Raw genomic sequence first — 26,859 nt, forward strand, 5'->3', positions numbered from 1 at the left:
GGACTTTGTACAAACTCTCCCTTGGATTTTTGTACAAAGGGCGTTGCCCTAAAAGTTTGTCTTGCATACAGACGACAGGACTTTTCCAGCCAACTTTCACCAAATCACATGGTTTTTCAGCTCTTTACCACCACCCTTTGGTCAACTTCTTTATTGTTGTCTGATATTGTGTCAATCTCGCCACTTTTATCGGCGAGATTGACACCTTGTGAGCCGGGTTCACACTGGTGCGGGGATCCGACTTGGATCCCCGCCAATACCAGGCACTGTGTTTGGTATGAATCTTGAGGGGGAACTCCGCGCCAAATTTTAAATAAAAAACCGGCATGGGTTCCCCTCCAGAGGCATACCAGGCCCAAGATCTGGTATGGATTTTAAGGGGAAGCCCCTACGCCAAAAAAACAGCGTGGGGGTCCCCCCAAAATCCATACCAGACCCTTATCCGAGCACGCAGCCTGGCCGGTCAGGAAAGGGGGTGGGGACGATCGAGCGCCCCCCCCCCCTCCTGAGCCGTACCAGGCCGCATGCCCTCAACATAGGGGGGTGGGCCCCCCCAAAGCACCTTGTCCCCGTGTTGATGAGGACAAGGGCCTCTTCCCGACAACCCTGGCCGTTGGTTGTCGGGGTCTGCGGGCGGGGGGCTTACCGGAATCCGGAAGCCCCCTTTAATAAGGGGGCCCCCAGATCCCGGCCCCCCGCCCTATGTGAATGAGTATGGGGTACATCGTACCCCTACCCATTCACCTAGGGAAAAAAGTGTCAATAAAAAAACACAGTACACAGGTTTTTAAAGTAATTTATTAGGCAGCTCCGGGGTCTTCTTTCGACTTCGGGGGTCCTCTTCCGACTTCGGGGGTCCTCTTCCGACTTCGGGGGTCTTCTTCCGACTTCGGGGGTCTTCTTCTGACTTCGGGGGTCCTCTTCCGACTTCGGGGGTCTCTCCGGCGTCCGTATCTTCTGCCGGCTCCACCGCTATCTTCTGCCGCTCTTTTGCCAGTGGTGGCCCAGACTTCTGGATCGTCTTCTTCCCTCTTCTCTTCCAGAGATGTTGACACAACGCTCTCTCCAGCTGGAATGGTCTCTGAGGGCTCCGCGACGGACTTCTATAGGCAGTGACCCCGCCCCCCATGACATCACAGTCCCGGGGCATGCTGGGACTGTGAGGTCATAAGGGGGCGTGGTCATGTCATCATATGACCACGCCCCCTTATGACCTCACAGTCCCAGCATGCCCCGTGTCTCTGCCCTCATAGAGGGGTGGGGTCACCGCCTATATAAGTCCGTTGCGGAGCGCACAGAGAGCATTCCGTTTGGAGAGAGCGTCGTGTCAACATCTCTGGAAGAGAAGAGGGAAGAAGACGATCCAGAAGTCCGGGCCACCGCTGGCAAAAGAGCGGCAGAAGATAGCGGTGGAGCCGGCAGAAGATACAGACGCCGGAGAGACCCCCGAAGTCGGAAGAGGACCCCCAAAGTCGGAAGAAGACCCCCGAAGTCGGAAGAGGACCCCCGAAGTCGGAAGAAGACCCTGGAGCTAACTAATAAATTACTTTAAAAACCTGTGTACTGTGTTTTTTATTGACACTTTTTTCCCTAGGTGAATGGGTAGGGGTACGATGTACCCCATACTCATTCACATAGGGTGGGGGGCCGGGATCTGGGGGCCCCCTTATTAAAGGGGGCTCCTGGATTCCGATAAGCGCCCCGCCCGCAGACCCCGACAACCAACAACCAGGGTTGTCGGGAAGAGGCCCTTGTCCTCATCAACATGGGGACAAGGTGCTTTGGGGTGGGGGGCCCGCAGGGCGCCCCCCTCCCCCAAAGCACCCACCCCCTATGTTGAGGGCATGCGGCCTGGTATGGCTCAGGAGGGGGGGGGTGCTCGCTCATCCCCACCACCTTTCCTGACCGGCCAGGCTGCGTGCTCGGATAAGGGTCTGGTATGGACTTTGGGGGGACCCCCACGCCATTTTTTCGGCGTAGGGGGTTCCCCTTAAAATCCATACCCCAGAGGGGAATTCCCTCTCGTGCCTGCCGCAGTAGGAAAATGTGTTTTTCCTATTGCAGCTAGCGCAAGATGTACAGTACCCTGCCGCCGAGAACCAGTGTGATCCGAACGCGCTGGAAACATTCTCGCGGCTGCGTACTGTAGTTTGTACAAAAGTCCGATGGCTTTGTGTACACACGATCAGACTTTGCTCCATCGGACTTTTGTTGCCGGAAAGTTTGTCCATTCGCACAGCCAACAAAAGTCTGATGGAAACTGAAAAAGTTTGTCCGATGGAGCGTACACACGGTCGGATGTTGCTCCAAAACAGCTAATTTGCATGTTTGTTGTCAAAAAGTCCGATCGTGTGTAGGAGTAGCTCACACCTGGCCATGAAACAGCTTTTGATTCAATTGTCCAATTACTTTAGTCCCTTGAAAAAGGGGGGTGTCTATTCTTAAGAGCTGTAATTCCTAAACCCATCCTCCTATTTGAATGTACATACCCTCAAATTAAACCTGAGAGTGTGCACTTTCAGCCCATATAGCTATACATTGAATATGTTTTGGTAAATACCTGAAAAAATCTAAAATTGTGCTTGTGTCCAAATATATATGGACCTTACTGTATATGTAATATAGTATAGTTTACCAGTCCTTAGATGTGGTGGCTGCATTCATTTTCTTTTTTTCAGCCTTCTTTTGCTTTCATTTCACCTGCTAAGCCTGCCAATAACACATTCCCTCTCTTAAGGTGGCAATGCTTACTGTGCTGTGTTTATAAAGGAGCATTGTCACCTGAGGGCTAGAAGTGCTTCAGGACTACAGAATTCCTCCCTCCTATCCTCTGGTCCCTAACATGGGTGGGTGTTTGTTCACTGGGTTGAACAGGGTAGGGTGATCAGAATACTTGAAATAACAACACAGAGTGCACGGGACAGTATTGGCTTCTGGCGGGAGCAGGGGGCAACACTTACTCACTGTACTGTATCTATAAAGTAGCATTGACACTCTAGGGCCAGAAATGTTTAGGACTACAGAACATCTCCCCTCTATCCTCCTATCCCTAACATGGGTGGGGGGATTGCTCACAGGGTTGAGCAGTGTAGGGTGATCAGAATACTTGAGATAACATTGCAGAGTGCACAGGACAGTATTGGTTTCTGGCAGGATTAGTGGGTGTTTTTTTTTTGCAAAGTGTATCTATAGCCTTTTTTTCTTTTGGATAAAGTGAGTGAGAAGAGGTCTCTATAGAATATTGAGTATTAGGGCTCGTTTAACAAGCGATCCTCGTTCGGATCACTTTTTAGAGATGTTTGACAGACGGTAGGAAAGCCATATGTCTCCTCCTTGACGCCTCGTTTAATCCCATACTTGCTCTACTACCGTGCCGAAATAGTGTGCATTGCAGCCCCATAGAAACGCATTTAGTTGTGTTCGTTGTCTGCACCAACCACCAAAAGCAACATGCTGTTTTGATTTTGTCACAAAGCACAGAATTGCAGCATGTGTACAGTAATGAGCGGCTGTAGGTTAATGTTCAAGTGGGCGGCCATGGGGTGTTAAAACCGTGGCTCAATCACCTGGTTTTACTAAACCCCCCCTTTCTGGTCGTATGTATGAACGAAGCCTAAGAGGCTACATTCACACCAGCGATTATGGCCAGTGCGAACAGTAGCAGAAGGAATCTTTCTGTAGCTCTAATTGGCTAGGTGAGGCCACCGGCCCCGTTCACTATAATGACGGATCGCCGGCAGCCACAGCTATTCGTGGTTGTCTGCACAGCCAGTGATTACCTGCGGTGATTGCTGTTGGATGCACTTTGTGCTGCTGAGAGCCACGGCAGGAATCTCTGATTCCTGCTGCTATAATTCGCACTGTCCCGAATCGCCAGTATTTATGCAGACTTACACACAAGTCATGGCTTCAGGACAGCTGGGATAGAAGGTAGTAAGAAGCAGTTCAGTTCTATACAGGACACTGAGAACGAAGGCAGCGTTTCAGTTTTCTATTAGATTTAGAATAAAATTGGGAAATATGAAGCCGTTTAGGTTTTTGTAAAATAATGATCATTATTGGAGTTTTAGGAACACTTTGTATTGGTGAGATGAATGCAATCCTAACTACAGGAACTTTTTTTGGGGTGGCCCGAGGTATTATCTTAGCGGTTGCACTGTGGATATAATAATGTATATTAGGAGGACAGTTGAATCCTCTACAGAACAGGACGTGTTGCCAGTTCCGGCCTGTACAGAAGATTCGGCATTAGAAGCCTAGTTCTCAGTAGAACTCTGTGCATTGGGTAGGCGTCTCTGCTCTGTGTATAAGCATATTGCCTACCATCCCCCATTTCTACGTCTGTTTCTCTAATTGAAACAATAAATCAGGCAGAGATATATTAAATCCATGCTGCATGTTTTGGCGGCCCCTCGGATGCAGACAGTTGCTATGGAAACAGAGGAGTGACAGGGGTAGGTTATCAGTTTGGGTGATGACAATCCCCCCCCCCCCCCACCCCTCCCTCTCAGCTTCCCTAAAATAATCACACCTCCCACTTAACCCCTTGGTACCCCGCTGTGTAACTACTGCAATTCTGATGTCTTTCTTCCCCCTCTAGACTTCTACAGAGAGCTGAACTGGGTGCCTGAGATGCAGCCTCGACATACAGGTGAGGAGGACACAGGCATACACAGTACCCAAAATATAAGAAAAAAAAAAACATCCCGACTACTGTGTAGTGCGTGGGTCTGACGGATTCTATATCATTTAAGTGGATTGTTTAAAGGAAATGTCCACCCCCCTGTTCTGGACCTTGTTCTCTATATCCATACCTATTAGTTCTACAACCTTTTTTACCCAATAAGCTCTAGATGATCACCCACCCCGCCACCACATCTACATCCCCTCTCTCCATCCCTCCCCTAATGTATAGCCACCTGTCATCTCTTTAATTGGGTCATAAGAAAATGTTGATCTTCACTTCAGTAGTAGGAAAGACAGCAGTATCCATCCTGCAAAAACCTACAGCTAACTTCCAGGTTTGGACGAACTTGTGTGCGGAATGAACCCAAGTCCAAACCCAAGCTCATCAGTTATTATCAGGTAGATGGGCAGTGATGTCATGAGAATCCCCACTTCAATTCCCCCCCCCCCCCCATATAGTGGCCTGTCATCTCCTCAAATGAGTCATGAGAATTTTGATCTTCACCTTGTTAGTTCTACTAGGAGAGACAGCGGTATCCATCCTGTAAAAACATATATTAGAATTTATACCTTCCATCAACAACTTTATTGAGTATTTTCCACCAAAATTTATATCTACCTGTTAATAACTTTAATGGGCTTGGGTTTAGTCCGAACCCAAGTTCATCCGAAACCAGAAGTTAGCTGTCATTGCTGGACTAATGAGCTGCAGGCAGGAGATTCATGGTCACATAGCTAATATTACAAAGGGGTGGGGATGCTCATGACATCATTGACTTAATATGGTCAGGCAGGAGATTCCCCACCCTGCAGCTGACAATAGAGTTATGTCAGTGATGTTCGTGACATCATTGACCCAATATGGCCATATGGTCATACTAGGTCAGTGACATTGACCTACAGTCGTGGCCAAAAGTTTTGAGAATGACACAAATATTAGTTTTCAATATTCTCAAAGTCTGCTGCTTCAGTGTTTTTAGATCTTTTTTGTCAGATGTTACTATGGTATACTGAAGTATATTTACAAGCATTTCATAAGCGTCAAAGTCTTTTATTGACAATGACATGAAGTTTATGCAAAGAGTCAATATTTGCAGTGTTGACCCTTCTTTTTCAAGACCTCTGCAATTCGCCCTGGCATGCTGTTAATCAACTTCTGGGGTACATCCTGACTGATGGACGCCCATTCTTGCATAAGCAATGCTTGAAGTTTGTCAGAGTTTGTGTGTGGGGGGGTTTGTTCACTCGCCTCTTGAGGATTGACCACAATTTCTCAGTGGGATTAAGGTCTGGTGAGTTTTCTGGTCATGGACCCAAAATTTTGATGTTTTGTTCCCAAGCCACCTAGTTATCACTTTTGCCTTACGGCAAGGTGATCCATCATGCTGGAAAAGGTATTGTTCCTCACCAAATTGTTCTTGGATGGTTGGGAGAAGCTGCTCTCGGAGGATATTTTTGCACCATTCTTTATTCATGGCTGTGTTCCTAGGCAAAGTTGTGAGTGAGCCCACTCCCTTGGCCGAGAAACAACACCACACATGAATGGTCTCAGGATGCTTTACTGTTGGCATGATACAGGACTGATGGTAGCACTCACCTTTTCTTCTTGAGACAAGGTTTTTTCCGAATGACCCAAACAATCGGAAAAGGGATTCATCAGAGAAAACGACTTTACCCCAGTCCTGAGCAGTCCAATTCATGTACCTTTTGCAGAATATCAGTCTGTCCCTGACATTTTTCCTGGAGACAAGTGCCTTCTTTGCTGCCCTTCTTGACACCAGGCCATCTTCCAAAACTCTTCTCCTCACTGTGCGTGCAGATGTACTCACACCTGCCTGCTGCCATTCCTGAGCAAGCTCTGCACTGGTGGTGCCCCGATACAGCAGCTGAATCAACTGTAGGAGATGGTCCTGGCGCTTGCAGGACTTTCTTGGGTTCCCTGAAGCCTTCTTCCCTGATGCAGTGGAAATTTTTTGGGGGGATTAAGTTCATTTTCATGGAAAAGAGGGACTTTGCAGTTAATTGCAATCCATCTGATCACTCTTCATAATATTCTGGAGTATATGCAAATTGCCTTCATAAAAACTGAGGTAGCAGACTTTGTGAAAATTAATATTTGTGTCATTCTCAAAACTTTTGGCCACGGCTGTAGCATGGTCATGTGACCATATTGAGTCAATGATGTCACAAGCATACACACCCCTTTGTAATAATAGCTACGGGACTGGGAATCTCCTGCTTGCAGCTCATTAGCACAGCAATGACACCTAACTTTAGGGTTTTGATGAAATTGGGTTTGGACTGAATCCAGGCCCAAACCCAAGCTCATCACTAGTTATTACCAGGTAGATGGGCAGGGATGTCTTGAGAATTTCCAACTCAATTTCTTCCCTACTATATAGTGACCTGTCATCTCCTCAAATGGGTCATGAGAATTTTGATCTTCAACTCGGTAGTTCTACTAGGAGAGACAGCGATATCCATCCTGCAAAAACATATATTAGCATACCTTCCATCAACAAATCTATTCAGTATTTTCCACCACAATTTATATCTACTGGTTAATAACTTGTGATGGGCTTGGGAATAGTCTGAACCCAATTTCTTTCAAACCCGGAAGTTAGCTGTCATTGCTGGCCTAATGAGCTGCAGACAGGAGATTAATGGTCCCATAGCTAATGTTCCTCAAACCGGAGGTTACAATAGAGTGGTGATGTGCAAGACATCATTGACCTAATATGGCCATATGATCATATTAGATCAGTGACATTGACCTAGCATGGTCATGGGTCCATATTGAGTCAATGATGTCACAAGCATCCACACCACTTTGTAATGTGAGCTACAGGACCAGGAATCTCCTGCCTGCAACTCATTAGCCCAGAAAAGACAACTAACTTCTGGGTTTGGGCGAACTTGGGTTCGGACTGAACCCAAGCCCATCGCTAGTTATTACCAGGTAGATACAAATTGTGGTGTAAAATACTGAGCAAAGTTGGTGATGGAAGGTATAAATACTAGGGCAATTATGTCATGGGAATCCCCACCTCAATTTCTCCCATACCAAATAAAGGCCTGTCATCTCCTCAAATGGGTTATAACAAAATGTTGATCTTCACCTCGGTAGTTCTGCTAAGAAAGACAGCGATATCCATGCTGCAAAAACAGATATTAGTATTTTTACCTTCCATCAACAACTTTGCTCAGTAATTTTCACCACAAGTTATATCTACCCGGTAATAACTAGTGATGAGCTTGGGTTCAGTCCTAATCCGGAAGTTAGCTGTCATTGCTGGGATCTGTAGCTAACATTACAAAGGAGTGGGGATGCTTGTGACATAATTGAATTGATATGGCCACATGACCATACTAGGTCAATGACATTGGCGTAATATGGCAATGTGGCCATATTAGGTCAATGATGTCAATCCCCCACCTGGAGCTCATTGATCCAGGAATGACAGTTGACTTCTATGTTCTGACTCAAAATTAGTTCTGAACAAACGAAACTGCGTGATTGCTTTGTGTTATTTTTGCACTACAAAAGACAGTGAGATATGTTCTTTGCGAAAATATATTTATTTTAAAACTGATCTCTTGTAATGAGACAAACTTTATCCTTGCAGTTGTGCACCCCCCCCCCCCCATGTACTGTAAAGGTTAAATGCTCACTTAGATCAGGGGTGCAGGGGTAAGGTGTATTACTTATTTTATCCCAGACTCCAGCGATGTCCTCCACCTACGCGCTGATGGCAGCCTCTCTCTCTCATTATGTACAGTGCAGCTATTAAAATTATATTGTACGCAAGGAGATGAGCATACAGGCACAGCCCAAAGCTGCTTAGTAGGGGGTACTGAGGAGGACTGGTTGCATGGATTGAAGAAGCCTGTCAGAACCAAGAGTGAGGTTATAATTTATTAATATATCTTTTCCCTGCACTCATAGACTAAATGAGCATTTAATCCTTGCAGTTGGGGGGGGGGGGTGCAGTGCAAGGGTATGTAGATTTTGTGTAATTCCCGGAGTTCAGCATTTCAACCTGTAAAACCTGAATAAGATCATTATATGCCAAAAAAAGGAAATTAGCACCTTTACAGAATATATTTGTTTTGACCTCATGGAAATTTGTTTTACCCTACGTGGAAATTTTTTTGGGGAAATGTATCATATTTTGTATTATTGAATCAGAAATGAAACAACACGTGTGTGGCACCATTGAAGAAAAATGTTCCCAGATATGATGAGCAAATTGAATCAAATAAAAAATACCTGTTCAAAATTGATATGTGTGGGGACAGAATAGAGGGGGCTCACTGATTGGCACAGCCCTGGCTTCTCTGGATCGGTTTCACCAAGAAAATATTAAACGATTGACCTTTCATTTGAATACATGGGCCTTTGTAGGTTTTTAAAGGGGAACTGTATATCAGTTAGTCTGACCTATTGTCTCAGCAAAATATGTGTTTATAGGACCACCTTGGAAAATAATAGATAAAATATCCTAGTACCTGCAAATGCCTTTTGCCATGCAGCACAACCAAGTAATTATCAGGGCCTGAGGGAAGGAAGGACTGATCAGTCTATAGAATGACATCAATGTGACAGTACTTATGGCTGTTGATCTACACCTTCAAGTGATTCAAGTGCCCCATGCTAGGATGTGGACAGTCATTGAACTTTTAATAGCTTATCAAACTAATGTGTACCGGGGTACTAATGAGCTATCAACTCAGGACCGTTCAGTTACAGTGCACAATACATGAGTATGCTGATTGCAGGGGAAGCAGTCATAAGTATTCCTTGGTCATGCTGCAACTGATGTGTAGGTGTGATCACACTGGATTAATAGAAGCAAAGTCTTGATAGTGTTGGACTCAAAAGGACTCATGTGCAATGAAGGTGTAACGTTGATGGACACTGTTCACGTCTCAAGGAGAATGCTCAGTAGATGACAAAATCTGGAATGGGTATTGAGGAGCGCCCAGTGCAAAAGTTCATGACACTCGGGGCAAATTGAGATTTATATTGAATAAAGGTATTAAATAAAACCAATGAGTTTCCGGGCAGATGCCTCCCTCTTCTTTAATACTGACAATGTGACCAGGTTTGACAGTTTGGATCAAGCCCCACCACAGGTCTCCTAATTATAGCTCATTGCAAGTCCAATTATATCAACGGTTTCAGCCCTGAGGAAGAGAGAGGCATTTTCTGAAAATGTGTTGGCTATATCTGATACCTTTTTTCCACCAAAAATCTAAATTTTACCTCTGAGTTTCATGAACGTTTGTACTGGGTGCTCCCTAATACACACCCCAGAGTTGGTCGTTTTTTGCAGGCAATGGTGATTATTTACTAAAGCTGGAAAATGCAAACTCAGGCTCACTTCTGCATATGGAAAGGAGGACCCTCACCTTGCCAACATCCAAATTGTAGCAAAAAACAGGGAGAAGCTATCTCAAAATACCGACTTTGTAGGCACAGCATGAGGCAGTATACGTAAAAAATTACAATATTTTTTGGATATACATTAAAATACAACAATCATAAAAAAGGGGGGGTTAAGGAGCTGGCGTTGATGATGCAATATTTTCTGTCTGGAAGGCTTGGTCTGCCTTAAAGGGCCATGGTGGTCTACCTATTTTTTTGATGCGAGCCAGCTTGTATATCAACCATTGGGGTCTTTGGTGTTACTCTATTATATACAGATTATAAGAGGCAGGCACCCCGTTGTATCTTCTGTTGTGGTGGAACCTGCGTCCGCTACCACGTGATCCCATATATTTTCTATATATTTTTCTTCATTGCTACGCATTACTGATCCATCTCTAGTCATACTCTGGAATCTGCTATGCAATACAGCAGTATACACTTTAGATGCAAAAGGAAGAGGAATAGGGTGCTTCTGTCAGGAAATGTCCTCCAGTGAACTGTACTAGATTATTGTCACATCAGCATCACCTTCAACATTAAGGTTAAGGGGAGAAGGAAAGACTTGCGGAGCACTTGCAGCAGCACTTCAGGTAGAGGAAGCAACTCTGAAAGAAACTAAAGTAAAAAAACAGAAGGTACCTCTAAGTGCAGTATTAAGGAGTATTTATTCATAGAAAGCGGTTAAAAACACTTACAATATAGTAGATCAAATGAGCATCTCAGTCTGCATAATAGGCATCCTGTAGAGTCCTTCGCCTCTAAGGGGAGGGAGAGCTGGCCCACAGCTGTGACAGGAGAGGGAAAAGCGAGGAAGCAAGATAACCGTTGGACTTCCGAAACCATGCTGGAAAGTATAGGCCGGATCTGACATCAAGGGGGAGGTAACGCGTTTCGGAGCAGGAGCAATTCGCTCCTTCATCAGGTCTGATGAAGGAGCAAATTGCTCCTGCTTCGAAACGTGTTTAGACATTAATAGCCGTGTATTGAGTTATTCTGAGGGGACAGCAAATTTACACTGTTACACAAGCTGTAGACTCGCTACTTTACATTGTAGCAAAGTGTCATTTCTTCAGTGTTGTCACATGAAAAGATAGAATAAAATATTTACAAAAAATGTGAGAGGTGTACTCACTTTTGTGAGATACTGTATAAGCACTTTCAATCTGCAGTGCTGACCTGTACGCTCAATACTCCATATACCTCCAGTCTGCACACTGTGCTGTGTCTTCTATACCATGCACTACTATACTCTGTACACTGTGCTGTGTCTTCTATACCATGCACTACTACACTCTGTACACTGTGCTGTGTCTTCTATACCGTACACAACTACACTCTGTACACTGTGCTGTGTCTTCTATACCGTACACAACTACACTCTGTACACTGTGCTGTGTCTTCTATACCGTACACTACTTCACTCTGTACACTGTGCTGTGTCTTCTATACCGTACACAACTACACTCTGTACACTGTGCTGTGTCTTCTATACCGTACACTACTTCACTCTGTACATTGTGCTGTGTCTTCTATACCGTACACTACTACACTCTGTACATTGTGCTGTGTCTTCTATACCGTACACTACTACACTCTGTACATTGTGCTGTGTCTTCTATACAGTACACTACTTCACTCTGTACATTGTGCTGTGTCTTCTATACAGTACACTACTACACTCTGTACATTGTGCTGTGTCTTCTATACCGTACACTACTACACTCTGTACACTGTGCTATGTCTTCTATACAGTACACTACTTCACTCTGTACACTGTGCTGTGTCTTCTATACCGTACACTACTACACTCTGTACACTGTGCTGTGTCTTCTATATCGGACACTACTATACTCTGTACACTGTGCTGTGTCTTCTATACCGTACACTACTTCACTCTGTACATTGTGCTGTGTCTTCTATACCGTACACTACTACACTCTGTACATTGTGCTGTGTCTTCTATACCGTACACTACTACACTCTGTACACTGTGCTGTGTCTTCTATACCGTACACTACTTCACTCTGTACACTGTGCTGTGTCTTCTATACAGTACACTACTTCACTCTGTACACTGTGCTGTGTCTTCCATACCGTACACTACTTCACTCTGTACACTGTGCTGTGTCTTCTATACAGTACACTACTTCACTCTGTACACTGTGCTGTGTCTTCTATACCGTACACTACTACACTCTGTACACTGTGCTGTGTCTTCTATACCGTACACTACTACACTCTGTACACTGTGCTGTGTCTTCTATACCGTACACTACTACACTCTGTACACTGTGCTGTGTCTTCTATACCGTACACTACTACACTCTGTGCACTGTGCTGTGTCTTCTATACTGTACACTACAGAGTTCCCCGCATCCAGTTCGCAATAGCAGGAGATTTTGGCCGGCTCTCTATAGAGATCTCTGCTGCAGCTCCGGTGCGAATTTGCACAGGGGTCCTGTGCTTCTTTTGGTCCATTTCAGGGGCAAATTCAGCCAAAGATTCGGGCTGAAATCGGACCTGAAGTGGTGAACGAGGATGCACCAGACCCCTGCTGTGAGCCACGTGCAAAGATAGTGTGAACCCAGCCTTAGAGTTCTGACTTTCCTGGCTGAATGCCTGTTCCAGGTCAGTGGCTCAAAGTATTGACATTTTTGACAGCCAGGAAAGTAGCATCTTCAGAAAAAGTTTAGCAGCGGTAGCCCAAAATACACTATATTGTCAAAAGTATTGGGAGGCCCGCCTTTCCACGCACATGAACAATAATGGCATCCCAGTCTTAGTCTGTAGGGTTCAATATTGAGTTGGTCCTCCCTTTGCAGCTATAACAGCTTTAACTCTTCTGTGAAGGCTGTCCACAAGGTTTAGGAGTGCGTCAATGGAAATGTTTGACCATTCTTCCCGAAGCGCATTTGTGAGGTCAGGCATTGATGTTGGACGAGAAGGCCTGGCTCGCAGTCTCCGCTCTAATTCATCCCAAAGGTGTTCTATCGGGTTGAGGTCAGGACTCTGTGCAGGCCAGTCAACTTCCTCCACTCCAAACTGGCTCATCCATGTCTTTATGGACCTTGCTTTGTGCACTGGTGCACAGTCATGTTAGAATAGGAAGAGGCCATCCCCAAACTGTTCCCACAAAGTTGGGAGTATGAAATTGTCCAAAATGTCTTGGCATGCTGATGCCTTAGGACTTCACTGGAACTAAGGGGCCAAGCCCAACCCCTGAAAAACAATCCCACACCATAATCCCCCCTCCACCAAATGATTTGTACCAGGGCACAAAGCAAGGTCTATAAACATGGATGAGCGAGTTTGGGTTGGAGGAACTTGACTGGCCTGCACAGAGTCCTGACCTCAACCCGATAAAAAACCTTTGGGCGAACATCAGTGCCTGAACTCACAAATGCGCTTCTGGAAGAATGGTCAAACATTCCCATAGACACACTCCTAAACCTTGTGGACAACCTTCCCGGAAGAGTTGAAGCTGTTATAGCTGCAAAGTTTGGGCCAACACAATATATAACCCTACGGACTAAGACTGGGATACCATTAAAGTTCGTGTGTGTGTAAAGGCATACTTTTGACAATATAGTGTATATCTCTTGCGCTAGCTGTCCTTTATATTAAAGGTGTCAAAACGTCAGCTTTTACACTGTGGATTAAACTGACGAATTACAAACAATGCAGTAAAGTAATCAGACGGGGTCAGGATCCCGGTGAGACGTCTGTGGTGAGCGCGGGTCTGGAAGACAAGCACATCAGCTAATTTAGTGACCACATCGGTCACAGGTAGCCAAGCTCGGTAAATGCAGCCAAGGCCAAAATAACAGATCTTGGAGAGAAGCCACGCGAATGCAAATAACAACAGACAAATCTATACCGCAAGAAAATCCCGAAGCTGAGGCTTAGCAGGATGATGAATAAATAGAACAGTGAGATTTTTAAAGTACATGGTAATGGTAACATCAAAGGCAAGAGGTATGCATCATCCAACAGAGTAGCAGAATGTAAAAGTCAGGACAAGGTTATTTCTGATTGGCCAAGATCAATCACCGTACATCACTACATCCCTTTTTCTGTAAATAAAGCGTTATGGTCCTTCTCTAATTTATGATCCCTCTATATACTTTTACAGTGCATGATAAAGGTAACTGTACCACAGTACAATCAAAGGCAAGAGGTATGCATCACCCAACAGAGTAGCAGAATGTAAATGCCAGAATAAGGTTATTTCTGATTGACCAAGATCAATCACCGTACATCACTACATCCCTTTTCTGTAAATAAAGCGTTATGGTCCTTCTCTAATTTATGATAGCTCTATATACTTTTACAGTGCATGATAAAGGTAACTGTACCACAGTACAATCAAAGGCAAGAGGTATGCATCACCCAACAGAGTAGCAGAATGTAAATGCCAGAATAAGGTTATTTCTGATTGACCAAGATCAGCCACTGTACCTTAAAGCTGAAATTCACCTAAAAATAAAACCACTCATCCTCCCCCTTCCCCCTCGTCTGACATTCTTTTTTTTTTTTTGAGAGCGGGTACCTTTTTGTGACAGGTACCTGTTTCCACTTCCGCTATTCTTGCCTAGGCAAGAATTTGGTCAGCTTGGCCCTGGAGGCTGCAGAACCAGCTACTGTGCCTCACGCATGCACAGTGGAGATGTATCCAAGATGGTGGTGCCAGAGAGTCGAAGTTGGTGCAGAGGAGGACCGCGCTAGACTCCACTGGCTGTTAAGTTTCTATTTCTTAAAAGTCAGCAGCTACAGTATTTGTAGCTGCTGACTTTTCATTTTTTTTCAGAAAAGCAATTAAAGTTCCTCTTTAACTCCAGGTACAAGTTAATGCCGCTCCAACCATTAATATATCATTAATTAATTTTTTTCTTTAATGCAAGCTGTGAATTTGACCTGGCCTCTTTGTGTACCTGTACAGCAGAGCTCAGAGACAGAGAGGGAGAAGCAGCACAAAGACACAGTCAGGAGTGTTGCAATGCAAGGAGTATGCAGATAGGAGAGAGCAGAGTGACAAAGATGAGCTGCTTCTCCTTTCACTGTCCAGTCATTGGGTGGGAAGGAGACTTTTTGGTGAAGGTGAAACTGCTGCAGAGAACGTTCTGATCCCCTTCTGTACCAGACAGGACTGTACTGTGCGGCAGAGCTGTGTAAATCTCAGGACTGGATGGACAGAATTTCAAACCCTTTGGCAGTTAAAAATGTTACCCTATATGTACATCTTTGTATTTAGCTGTTTTCCTGAAGTTCAGCTTTGAGGCCACTTTCAAGCTGGTGGAAGTTTCTACTGCCCTCTGAAAAGTGTTCTGTACTGTATTGCTTTTAGTGGGTGGCACAGCAACAGCTTCCAAGCATTCAGGAGGTGATCCTGTCACCTTCTGAATGCCTGTTATATGTCTTTTTTTTGTCTTGGTTTTCCTTTTTCAGCTGAACAGGGATTTTTTTATTGCAACATCGCTCTGCAACCACGAACCAAGCATTTGGCCAATGAAAGCAGTGAGTCCCCACACTGCAATAGGCAAATTTGACAGGCGGTGCCACCTATCAAACTCAGTATGCCAAGTTAAATTTGCAAAGCAAATCATCACAGCCATGGCATGTATACAATCCTCTCTGGCTGCCATTTCTACTTGTAGGTTGGTGGTTGTGGGGCAGTAAAAATGCAGATGGACCACTTGTTTTTACTGCCCCTGGCCAACAATGTGAAAGAGGCCTAAGAGAAACCTGTATTGAAAGAAATATGAAGGCGACCATTGTTGACCAATACTGGACATGCCATTTGCTTAGCCTTCATGCCGATCTTTTGGCTTCAATACTTTCTGAGTCACTAACATAGAACAAGTATAGATATGAGCTGTTCTGAATGTAGTCTGACATGAGTTGCTGCATGCGTGTTCCAGATTTGTGACTCAGAAAGTATTATTGTCAGAGACAGCCATGCTTCTAGCATGTTCACAAGGGAGTCAGCATATACTGTATACACTATATTGTCAAAAGTATTGTGACACCTGCCTTTACACACACATGAACTTTACTGGCATCCCAGTCTTAGTCCGTAGGGTTCAATATTGAGTTGCCCCACCCTTTGCAGCTGGGGGTGTATACAACTCCACACCATAATCCCCCCTCCATGAAATGATTTGGACCAGTGCACAAAGCAAGGTTCATAAAGACATGGATGAGTGAGTTTGGGGTGGAGGAACTTGACTGGCCTGCACAGAGTCCTGACCTCAACCCGATAGAACACCTTTGGGATGAATTAGAGCGGAGACTGCAAGCCAGGCCTTCTCATCCAACATCAGCACCTGACCTCCCAAATACGCTTCTGGAAGAATGGTCAAACATTCCCATAGACACACTCCTAAACCTTGTGGACAGCCTTCAAAGAGGAGTTGAAGCTGTTATAGCTGCAAAGGGTGGGCCAACGCCATATTGAACCCTATTTACGAAGACTGGGATTCCATTAAAGTTCATGTGCGTGTAAAGGCAGGTGTCCCAATACTTTTGACAATATAGCGTATATCTCTAGGTCAGTGATGGCGAACCTTGGCACCCTAGATGTTTTGGAACTACGTTTCCCATGATGCTCATGCACTCTGCAGTGTAGTTGAGCATCATGGGAAATGTAGTTTCAAAACATCTGGAGTGCCAAGGTTCACCATCACTGCTCTAGGTGAATGTTTCCTCCAAGCCCAACTCCAGCCAAAACAAGATCAGAACCTACCTTCTCAGCCAACCTCATCTGCATTACAATGCTTTTCAAAACTGCCGCTGTGGTTCAATAATTCTTTTTTTTTAACCTGCATTTCAGTTAAAAAGGCCCCTGACGGCTCGGTCATTGCCAATGGCTATTGCGATTTTTGTCTAGGAGGAGCCAAGAAGACGGGTTGTCCAGAAGACCTCATTTCCTGTGCAGACTGTGGACGTTCTGGTAAAACCTGACATCACTCCTGTCAAGATCCTGTTTAAAATCGGACTTCTGCTTGCATAACCCTTAGCTGAATATGTGCCTCCTAACATAATACAGAAAAAGCCGAGAAGCCTTAAAGAGTAACTCCACTTTCAATGGGGAAAACAAATAGCAAACAAATAAAGATAATAATATAGTGTATAAAATTGCTACACAAGTCAACTTATAATTGAATGTTATAAAAAAAATCCTTTCCTTTTCAATCTGCAGCCGCTGTCATTTTCTGTACAATCCAACATGGCAACCTGGAGGCTTTCTATACACCAGGGGTATGCAATTAGTGGACTTCCAGCTGTTGCAAAACTATTAAGTCCCATCATGCCTCTGCCTCTGGGTGTCATGTCTGTGGCTGTCAGAGTCTTGCTATGCCTCATGGGACTTGTAGTTCTGCAACAGCTGGAGGTCCGCTAATTGCATATCCCTGCTGTACACAGACATTGTACAGAACGCCCCCCAGAAATGTTATTTCCTGTTTGTGTGATTGGCTCACTGATTGCTAAGATACTATTTAGATTTTGGGCATCCCCTGCAAAAAAAAATAGTTTTTGATGTGAAACTCCTGAAGGGAAATCATGTCTAAAGGGATGCAGACGCTGACACTTTCCTCATTAGAACCCTGCAGGTACAGCAGCTGATTGATAATCATAAAATCACTCAAATTCACATTCACTTTGCACATGGACACAGACAAACAAACAGCTATTTCTTCAGCATAGCAACAGGTACGAATCTGCAACAAAACTTGTTAACATCCTTGTAATGTACACAAATCACCCAGAGGGGAAATCTTGTTCTAATCAAAAGTGGAGTTACTCTTTAAAGCAGACCTTCACCTGCTCTGGTGAGTCCTCCCTAGCTCCCTAACACTGGCATGAACGTGGCAGCTTCCCACACAGGGCTCGTGGTTGCTAGGGTGCCAGCAGCTAGCAGCCTCCTAACAACCAATGACTAATCTCTGGTCCCTTTAGGATGAGATTCTCCAGCCCATAGCTAAATGTACACAAAGGGGCGGGGGGTGATTGATGACATCATATCTCAAATATGGCAGTTACCATTTATTGGGAAATGACAGGAATCTCGCAGCCGGCAGCATTGATTCCACTGGTTCAGCACAGCAGCCAGAAAGCTAGCATTTTCTGAAATAGAGGTTAGCAATGACAGTCAATGATATTCATCTCAGCACAGGCTTTCTTTGTACTGCTGTTATAATCCTCTCTTTCTGCAGGTCACCCCTCATGTCTACAATTCACCGTCAACATGACAGCTGCTGTTAGGACTTATCGCTGGCAGTGTATTGAATGCAAGTCCTGTATCCTTTGTGGCACTTCAGAAAATGATGTGAGTGCACCATAATGTACATGTACACTAAAAATGTCAGATTTTTCTTTTCAGAGTAAACCAAATGCCTGACTAGGTCTTTTAAATGGCAGTCATTGTTCATAAACTGGGAGAGCCGTCTTTTGTTAGTATAAATGCAAGTTCCAGCATTTGTTTCACATGCATGTATGGACAGCTTGTTTTTTTTGCATACATCAAGGTGTTGGGGCTTGACGGTTCCTTGTTTTAGGCATATGAATGGAATGTTACCTTATTCTCAACACATTTTTGAGTGACGCTCCCCCAAAGCTTCTGTAGAGAAAACATAGATAAAGCATTAATAAGCATTCCATAAAACGTACACTGTGTAGTTTGGTTTTCAAGACCTGGCCCTTTCAAACATGAATGCCAATATCACCATGGCAAAGATTCTGCCTGGTCAAATGCCATCTAATTCATTGGCCAATACTATCTCATTCCTGGTCAAATACCATCCCATTCCCTGGTCAATACTATCTAATTCCTTGTCTAGTACTACCTCATTCCTTCATCTACACCAGGGGTCTCCAAAGTTTTAAACAAATAGCCAGTTTATTGTCCTTCAGACTTTAGGAGGGCCAGATTGTGGCCAGCAGGAGCAACTGTCCTGGCATCAGTGGGAGTAAACATCGCCACATTTGGTATTGGCGGGAGGAATGGTGCCCCATTATTGGTATCCTAGGGAATCTTAGTACCCCCATTATTGGTGTCGGTGGGAGAAATGGTGCCCTGTTTTTGGTGTCAGATGGCAGAATAGTGTCTCATATCAGTGGGAGGAATAGTGCTCCAAGGGCAAGCAAAGAACCACATCTGGCCCCCGTGCCGCAGTTTGGCGACCACTGGTCTACACCATTTCATTCCTTAGCCAATACCATCTCCTTTCTTGGTCTATACCATCTCATTCTTTGGTTGACACCATTTCATTCTTTGATGTACACCATCTTATTCCTTGACCAGTATCATTTCATTCTTTGGCCAGTACTATCTCATTCCTTGGCCTACACCATCTCATTCTTTGGCCAATACTAGCTTTTTTTTTTTTTTTAATCAGGTAATTTTTATTAAACATATTTTTTTCCAGTTTACAACAAAACATAGATAAAGAATGCCATTCCTCAAAACATGTGGAGATACAAAAAGACATTAAAAGTAAAAGAAAACATTAGATTCAAGTAGATAATGCGTCTTCCAGAACATAGTATACCCTACATATACGATTTCTTCCAATACAGCGATGAGTATGCAGTGACACATTTTTTACTTCTTACCCATAATAGATCAGGACAGTAGGGTATACATGATATTGTTAGCATGCCAGGACCCAATATATCATCAGCTACCCTAAGCCATAGGCAGTTAGTTCTTCTAGGTTCACAGGTCATCACTCACTGGTAAGGTAAAATGTGTAGATAAATCAGAGTCTAGTCATTAGGACCATTTTTTGAAATTTTGTATGTTTATAAGTCAGTTCCTCCCTCCGTAAATATCCAATACTATCTCATTCCTTGTCCAATACCAACTAATTCTTTTTAACCTACACCGTCTCATTCTATAGCCAATACCATCTCCCTTCTTGGCCTATACCATCTCATTCTATGTTTGACCAACTAATTCCTTGGCCACCACCATCTCATTCCTTGGCCACCACCATCTCATTCCTTGGCCTACACCATCTTATTCCTTGGCCAATACCATCTCATTTCTTGGCCTATACCCTTTTATTCCTTGTTAATAAAATATATCTTGTATTTCCTGAGTATTGGTTGAGCCTTATAACTTGGTGGTAGCCAAAGCCAAGCAGTCCATGGTATGGAGGCACTAAATCCATGTCTACATTTTTTGAAGAATAACATTGAGGGAGGAAGGTGGCTTTAAGGCCGTGTCACACATATAATCCAGGATTACTAGAAAGGGCAGAGAAAATACTCATCTGTTTGTATAGTGCCTCTCCCCCGATGGCCATATGAGCAAGTTGTTGTTCCCTAGCTGAGGGAAACAATGCAGAATCTCCCTTTCCAGCCCATGAGTGGCTTTTCCGGCCAGTGAGGGGGTGAAGCTGTATAAATACTGTAGGTGAGTATTTCTCTGCCCTTTATAGCAATCCTGTTGCTGCCAGGTTGTTGGTAGCGACAGGATCGCAAGTGTGGCGTGGCCCTCATTCTACTCAATGCCCTCATTAAGAAGAAAAAGAGTACTGTACAAGGTACAGTTGTGTCCCTAGATATCCATCCCTTGGGCATATACTCTCTACAGTATGTTCAGAATTTAACAGAATGCAGACAGTAGAAACTGTAGTCCTTATAAATTGCAATAGCCATTCAGCTCTCATGTTTCATCCACTGGATAAATAATAATAACCTCATATAAAACAGTGTTATTTGGGTGATTCAACCCAATATAAATTTTGAATGGCTTACCCAAAAGCTCACCACCAACAGTGTATTTCTGCTTTTATAGCCAAGTTGGGGGTGACTCCTCCTTTAAATTTGTTTCATGTTCTCAGTCACATACTGTATTATAACTTAAAAAAATAAAAATTACTACTTACAACTTACTTGATCTTTTCTGAAAATGCCAAAACTTACGGTTTCCTTTGTTATGCAGAGGAGGCTGAAGAGTTAATTAGTTACATAGTAGGTGAGGTTGAAAAAAGACACAAGTCCATCAAGTCCAACCTATGTGTGTGATTATGTGTCAGTATTACATTGTATATCCCTGTATGTTGTGGGCGTTCAGGTGCTTATCTAATCGTTTTTTGAAACCATCGATGCTCCTCGCTGACACCACCGCCTGTGGAAGGGAATTCCACATGCTTCCTGTTCTTATTGTAAACAACCCTATACGTAGTTTAAGGTTAAATCTCATTTTAATGAGTGGCCACGTGTTTTATTAAACTCCTTTCCGCGGAAAAGTTTTATCCCTATTGTGGGGTCACCAGTGTGGTATTTGTAAATTGAAATCATAATGATTGCTCTGTACGATCTGTATGCGCGTCGGGACCCTTCGGGTAAGACCGCGCTATATTAAGATTCAATTCAACTCAACTCAACTCTGTACTATGCTGGCCGATCTAAAGCTCTAATCCTGGCCTCCTGCATTGTATGCTAATGCGGGAAACTCAGAGTGCCTCTCCTTGTCATGGGGAGAGATTGAGATTTTTCTCATTTCAAATTCTTCAGAGTAGCTCGTAGGCCTGCATGAAACAAACACGTAGAAAACTACGAATTTGAGAAAAAAAAAATTTTTAGGTATGAATGGGAACACATAACAAAAATAGAGGGGTTTTCTTAAATTTAATTACAATAGTGGAAGTCCTACGAGGCCCTGGGGCTTCCATTCTATGGATATAGTTGGTCTCCTTCAGGGCTTATGGTACATTTGCTTTTTTTATTTTTTTTTATCAAGGTCGGCTTGAGACTTTCTTTCCTTATTTTTTTTCCCTTTCTTCAAATAAACGTGAATATATGGTACACCATAAATGCATGGCAAATACGTGATAAAAAAAAAACAAACTGAAGTGCTGCTTTTACAAGTCCTGAAAAATGCGGACTGAGATTGCAGAAAATTTTCTGGGATTACCTGAAAATGATGTTTTTCTAGAAAAAGAAAAAAGCCTGAAATGTAGAGATTTCACATAGAGTGTCGACATTATCTTAAGTATTCAATTTCTGACACATATTTTCAGGGGATGGCATTGTACAATTCTCAGTACAAGTGCTGGAGCTCTGCATAATGAGGATTTTCTACTTTCGGCATTATTTTATTCTGGACCTATATACCATGTTGCTTTTGTATTTTCTTTGCAAGGCAGGCACAGAACATCACGTTCCATTTCCTGCAGACTTCTGATATGTCACCGCAAACTAGTCATGAACGAATGAAATACATTAACCCTTCCTTTTCCCTAGGACCAGCTGCTTTTCTGTGATGACTGCGACCGAGGGTACCATATGTATTGCCTGAGCCCCCCAATGTCCGAGCCCCCAGAAGGTGGGTGACTGAGTCCTGTGTGCTGATGTACTGTTTTCTGTCTCTTGTTTTATTATCAGGCATGCAATGCAGTAACTGCTTATGTGTTTTGTGTAAAGATATCCTGTCATTAAGCTGTTCGAGCCTTTAGGACATTTTTTCTTTTATGCTTTTGTATTCCTGAATTCCTCGCTGTGCCTGCAAGACATTCTTGTGCAGTGAAGGGGCTGGCTGCCTGTAGCTAGTGAGAATGAAGTGAACTCTGGCTCCTTGCCTACAGTAATGGGGGATTATGGGAAGGAATTCATCCGTACCAAGCAGCCATGTTGGTACTCCCATTTTACCATTTTAGAAGGGCAGCTGTGATTGTGGCTGCTTCCTACTGCCAGTCAGTAACATCATTTATACAATTCTATGAAATATATGCACAGTGACTGCATTGCTGCATTGACTCAGTACACTATATTGTCAAAAGTATTGGGGTGCCTGCCTTTGCTCGCACATGAACTTTAATTGCATCCCTATTTTAGACTGTAGGGTTCATTATGGAGTTGGCCCGCCCTTTGCAGCTATAACAGCTTCAACTCTTCTGGGAAGGCTGTCCACAAGGTTTAGGAGTGTGTCTATGGGAATGTTTGACCATTCTTCCAGAGGGGCATTTGTCAGGCACTGATGAAGGCCTGGCTCGCAGTCTCTGCTCTAATTCATCCCAAAGGTGTACTATCGGGTTGAGGTCAGGACTGTGAAGGCCAGTCAAGTTCCTCCACCCCAAACTCGCTCATCCATGTCTTTATGGACCTTGCTTTGTGCACTGGTGCACAGTCATGTTGGAACAGGAAGGGCCATCCCCAAACTGTTCCCACTAAGTTGGGAGAATGAAATTGTCCAAAATGTTTTGGTATTTATTTTATTTATTTATTTCAGGTACTTATATAGTGCCATCAATTTACGCAGCGCTTTACATATACATTGTACATTCACATCAGTCCCTACCCTCAAGGAGCTTACAATCTAAGGTCCCTAACTCACATTCATACATACTAGGGACAATTAAGACAGGATCCAATTAACCTACCAGCATGTCTTTAGAGTGTGGGAGGAAACCGGAGTACCCGGAGGAAACCCACACAGGCACAGGGAGAACATGCAAACTCCAGGCAGGTAGTGTCGTGGTTGGGATTTGAACCAGCGACCCTTCTTACTGCTAGGCGAAAGTGCTATCCACTACACCACTGTGCCGCCCTATGCTGACGCCTTAAGAGTTCCCTTCACTGGAACTAAAGGGCCAAGCCCAACCCCTGAAAAACAACCGCACACCATAATCATATTCATAATTTTCACCAAATAACATGTTCATAGAAATCGAACAAAAGAAGTTGCGCTACGTACAGGTTGTACATATCCAATAGTACAGGGCAAAAAAAATTGTCAGCTTATATAACGCTGAGAAAAACTGGTAAGAACAATTAGGTCAATGTATATACACAATCAACAAACCCTGGTAAAAATCAACGCATGTAGTTCCATTAAGAAAACCCCACTGGTTCAACAAACATTATTGATATATCTAAAGTAATCTGTAAAGTAAGGTCTTGTATTTTATAAATGAATACAAGGCTTTCTCTGATTGACAGAAATCAAGACGTCATCCACCCACCTGTTCACCTTAGCCAATCAGAGAAAACCTTGTATTCATTTATAAAATACAAGACCTTATACTTCTATTGATTACTTTAAATATATCAATAATGTTTATTGAACCAGTGGGGTTTTCTTAATGGAAATATAATGCCTATACGCATAGATTTTTACCAGGGTTTGTTGAAAAGGCTTTCTCTAATTGACAGAAATCAAGACGTCATCCATCCACCTGTTCACCTTAGCCAATCAGAGAAAACCTTGTATTCATTTATGAAAATAGAAGGCTTCCTATGAATGGCTAAGCAGCGCTCACTATGACTCGATTTTTTTTCTGTGAACAGGACAGGAAGTCCCCCTAATGCTGCCAGAGCACAGCGCTGTCTACTGGATGTGTCTGATGCTACATACAGTTTATACAGCGCAACAGAGGCAACATTTCTTAGAAATGGAAACAGTTAAAGTGATACTAAATTCTCGTTTTTTTTTTTTGTTTAAAATTAAAAAACATGTTATACTTACCTGCACTGTTGCAGTGGATTTGCACAGAGTAGCCCGGATCCTCCTCTTCTCAGGTCTCTCACTAGCGCTCCTGGCCCCTCCCTCCTGCCAAACACCCCCCACAGCAAGCAGCTTGCTATGGGGGCACCCAAGCTAAGCCGCTGCTCTGTGTATCCATTCAGACAGGAAGCTGTGGCTCGGCCCCACCCCCTCTCTCTCTCCTCTTTGGCTCACTGATTTTGATTGACAGCAGCAGGAGCCAATGGCCAGAGAGAAGGGAGAATCTTGGACAGCAGTGTCTCTCCTGCAACATCGCTGGATCGAGATGGGGGCTCAGGTAAGTATAAGGGGGGCTGCTGCACACAGAAGGTGCATAGAATGCATTAAGATAAAAAACCTTCTGCCTTTACAACCCCTTTAACCACTTCCTACCCAACGACGTCATATGACGTTGTCGACTTTGAGTGGCCAGATGAACCTCCGGCATCTCAATGATTATTTGGAAGCCAGGCACAATGTTATAATGTCATGCCTGGCCTCTGCATTTGAAAAAATCCTGCAGGCTCAACTGGGAAACCGGGATAGTTTTTTTTTTTTTCAGGTTTCCCAGCCTAGAGGCGAGATCTGGGGACTTATTGACCCCAGATCTAACAGTAAAGAGTACCTGTCACGCACTGTTCCTATTACAAGGGATGTTTGCATTCCTTGTAATAGGAATAAAGGTGATAAAAAAAAAAAAGTAAAAAGAAAGTTTCAAGATAGAAAAATAAAAGTAAAATAAGTAATTTAAAAAAAGTAGTAAAGCTCCCCCGTCCCTGAGTGCTCGCGCACAGAAGCGACCGCATACGTAGGTCACGCCCACATGTGTAAACGACGTTTAAACCACACATGTGAGGTATCGCCACGAACGTTAGAGTGAGAGCAATAATTCTAGCACTAGACTTCTTCTGTAACTCTAAACAGGTAACCTGTAAAAAAAATGTAAATGTTGCCTATGAGGATTTTTAAGTACAGAAGTTTGGCGCCATTCCACGAGTGCAATTTAAAAACATGACATGTTAGGTATCTATTTACTCGGCGTAAGATCATCTTTCACATTATGCAAAAAAATTGGGCAGACAAAACTTTACTGTATTTTTTTTTAATGCATGAAACAGTTTTCTTTCCAAAAAAAAACGTGTTTGAAAAATTACTGCGCTAATACCGTGCGAGATAAAAAGTTGCAATGACCACCATTTTATTCTCTAGGGTCTCTGCTAAAAAAAACCCCATATTAAAAATTTTGGGGGTTCCGAGTAATTTTCTAGCAAAAAAATGATGATTTTTACATGTAGGAGCAAAGTGTCAGAATTGGCCCGGGTAGCAAGTGCTTAATTTGGACCACCTTGGCTCAAACAAACTATTTAAAGTAACACAAAATCTGGGGGGAAGTTTTAACAAAAGTCACTCGATATAAATATGACTTAATACACTATCACTATACACCATCCCCCCTGGCACACCCCAGTTGGCTATTCAAGATGAACTGCTGCTTTGTGATATCCCATTTATATGATCAATACAGTAAGTCCCCTACATACGAACATTCGAGTTGCGAACTTTTAAAGATGCGAACATGTGTTTGCACAGTTTTTTTTTTTCAACCCAGCGGGCTGAATGAAAAAGAACTGACAGATCGCCATACCAACACAAGCAATGTTGGTGCAGCGATCTCCCCAGCTCTGCTATTGTGTTCTGACAGGGGGACTCCCCCACCAGAACACACTGATTAGCACTTGCAGCCTTTGTCTGCAAGCACTGATTATTATTATTATTAATATTAAACAGGATTTATATAGCGCCAACAGTTTGGGGGGATGAGCTGATGGAGGAAATGAATACAGTTATTAGGTGTGGGTAGGGTAGGCTTCTCTGAAGAGAGGGGTTTTGAGGGATCGTCTAAAAGCTAATAGAGTAGGAGATAAGCGGACATATTGGGGTAAGGCATTCCATAGGATTGGAGAGGCTCTGGAAAAGTCCTGGAGGAGAGCATGGGAGGAGGTGATGAGTGAGTTAGAGAGCAGAAGGTCTTGAGAGGAATGAAGAGAATGATTAGGTTGGTATTTAGAGACTGGGCTAGTGATGTAGCTGAGGGCTAAATTGTGGATGGCTTTGTACGTAGTTGTTAGTATTTTGAATTTAATTTGTTGGGTGAGCGAAAGCCAGTGGAGGGATTGGCAGAGAGGGGTAGTAAACACAGAGCGATTGGTAAGGTGGATGAGTCTGGCAGCAGCTTTCATGATGGATGGAA

General features: G+C 43.6%; 1 protein-coding gene across 2 annotated transcripts in view; it reads left to right on the forward strand.

The window, feature by feature from the left end:
• Positions 1–26,859, forward strand: part of DPF1 (double PHD fingers 1) — a 211,065-nt gene that overhangs the window by 159,930 nt on the left and 24,276 nt on the right. For both annotated transcript variants that reach the window (XM_073598486.1, XM_073598487.1), the window contains exons 8-11: positions 4,601–4,651; positions 16,947–17,066; positions 18,331–18,443; positions 22,370–22,451. In XM_073598486.1, coding sequence (XP_073454587.1) covers positions 4,601–4,651; positions 16,947–17,066; positions 18,331–18,443; positions 22,370–22,451 — 366 coding nt within the window. The remainder of the gene's footprint in view (positions 1–4,600; positions 4,652–16,946; positions 17,067–18,330; positions 18,444–22,369; positions 22,452–26,859) is intronic.

The sequence above is a fragment of the Aquarana catesbeiana genome, linkage group LG09 (genome assembly GCF_042186555.1).
Source record: "Aquarana catesbeiana isolate 2022-GZ linkage group LG09, ASM4218655v1, whole genome shotgun sequence".
In the NCBI taxonomy this organism is placed as follows: domain Eukaryota; kingdom Metazoa; phylum Chordata; class Amphibia; order Anura; family Ranidae; genus Aquarana; species Aquarana catesbeiana.